This window comes from Loa loa (genome assembly GCF_000183805.2).
Source record: "Loa loa unplaced genomic scaffold supercont3.1929, whole genome shotgun sequence".
In the NCBI taxonomy this organism is placed as follows: domain Eukaryota; kingdom Metazoa; phylum Nematoda; class Chromadorea; order Rhabditida; family Onchocercidae; genus Loa; species Loa loa.
In genome coordinates this window covers 1-1,607 of record NW_018110108.1, presented here as the reverse complement: position 1 = coordinate 1,607, position 1,607 = coordinate 1, and the positions used below count along the sequence as shown (strand labels likewise).

General features: G+C 34.3%; 1 protein-coding gene across 1 annotated transcript; it reads right to left on the bottom strand.

Annotated features, from left to right (window-relative positions):
- Positions 1-10: 10 nt before the first annotated feature.
- LOAG_15413 (zinc finger protein) lies at positions 11-676 on the bottom strand (the record flags this gene model as incomplete). The annotated part of the gene is made up of 1 exon (XM_003150904.2): positions 11-676. A coding segment is annotated over one exon (666 nt), but the record flags the coding sequence as incomplete, so codon positions are not given.
- Positions 677-1,607: the final 931 nt, after the last annotated feature.

The window sequence follows — 1,607 nt, the reverse complement described above, 5'->3', positions numbered from 1 at the left end:
TATTTTCAAACTACCATTTACTCAGGAAACCTTTACTGCAGACAGTGCAGTTGAAAAGCTGCCTAATTTTGTTGTGAATTTCCATATGCTTTTTCAAATGTTGTTTTAGTCTGAAACTTTTCTCGCATTCCCGACAATTATGTAGCTTTACACCGTTATGAATTCCTATATGATTTCTCAAAGTTGATGAATGGGCGAAACTTTCGTTGCATATGAGACAACTATGCGGCTTCTTACCGGTATGAGTATTCCTATGATCCTTTAATGTTGACGAACGAGAGAATTTTTTGTTGCATTCCCGACAACTGTACGGCCTCCCAGCGATGTGAGCCCCCACATGAACTTTGATATTTGCTGAACTTGAACTCAAATTTGAACTTTGAACTTGGACTTCTATAATGCCTTCTGGACATTCACCACTCTGCAGTTCCTTCCTTTTCGATTTCTTTCCCGCCAATTCTTCCGTACTTTTTCGTTTAAAGCTCTCTTCTTTGACTGTTAAGTTCATCTTGACTGTCAAATTTTGACCGTTAAATTCATCTGTATTTTTAGCGGCTACTTCGGCTTTCGGCACTTTACCGGCTACTTCAGCTAATAACAACAAATTTCCCATTTGTTCGTCATTCAATCCCTGTACTGATAAATCCAACAGCTTTGTTTGTTCCGTTTGCGCTTCCTCAAATTATGTGAAATTATCAATCTCGTTGTGTTAAAAATTTGAAATCTTCGCATTAGTATAGTGCTGTGTTGTATTTTTAATTTTAAACGAACTTACTGTAGTTTGAAAGTTACTCAGTTGGACGAAGATGACGACGACAAAATAAATGAAACGCATGTTGATGTGACTGATTTCTTGCGTATTCTGGAAAATATTCAAGTTTACTGATGCAATAAATGGTTACTTATAAGAAATAAAACCGCCTGCTGTTTGATAACTGCGTAATGGAGAAATTTCTTCCAACTAATATTCACCCAAATATATTAATATTGAAAAGCAAAAGGTTTCGATTTCTTGTTACTATAATATAATTGCTTTTCTCACACAAACGATATGCATAAGAAGTCATTCACACTGTAAATCGGTGACAAACGTTCCAAAGCGAAGCCTTCGCGATATGTAAATTTAATAAAAAGATAATTTGTCTTAAAAAAAATGCTTATTTACAGATTCGTCGTGAAATTCCGAAATCTCTTATAACGTGATATATTGAAAAGCAGGTGACATTCTCTATTAAAATAAATGAAATAAATCTTGCTGGATAAAATTCGTGGAAGAGAGTTTGACACAAACGACCAGTCACTTCTGTTAGGTATTGTTCAATATCATCAGCATAAATATTCGTCCAAATGGGAGTGGCAGACTATCTGTTCATAATCTATGTTCACGTGTAATAATTCAATTGTACCAGTGCGTGTTTAATCTTTTATATTGAATAATTTCATTTTACGCTGTTCTATTGCATTGTAAAAATTAATTTATGCAAAGCTGCCCAAATTTTTTGTTCGATTTTGTTTTATTTCGCTTCAGTTCTTCCAAACTTTCAAAACTAGAGGCAATATTAGAGAGAGGGAAAAACTGCATTGCTATATTTTCATAATCCATACTA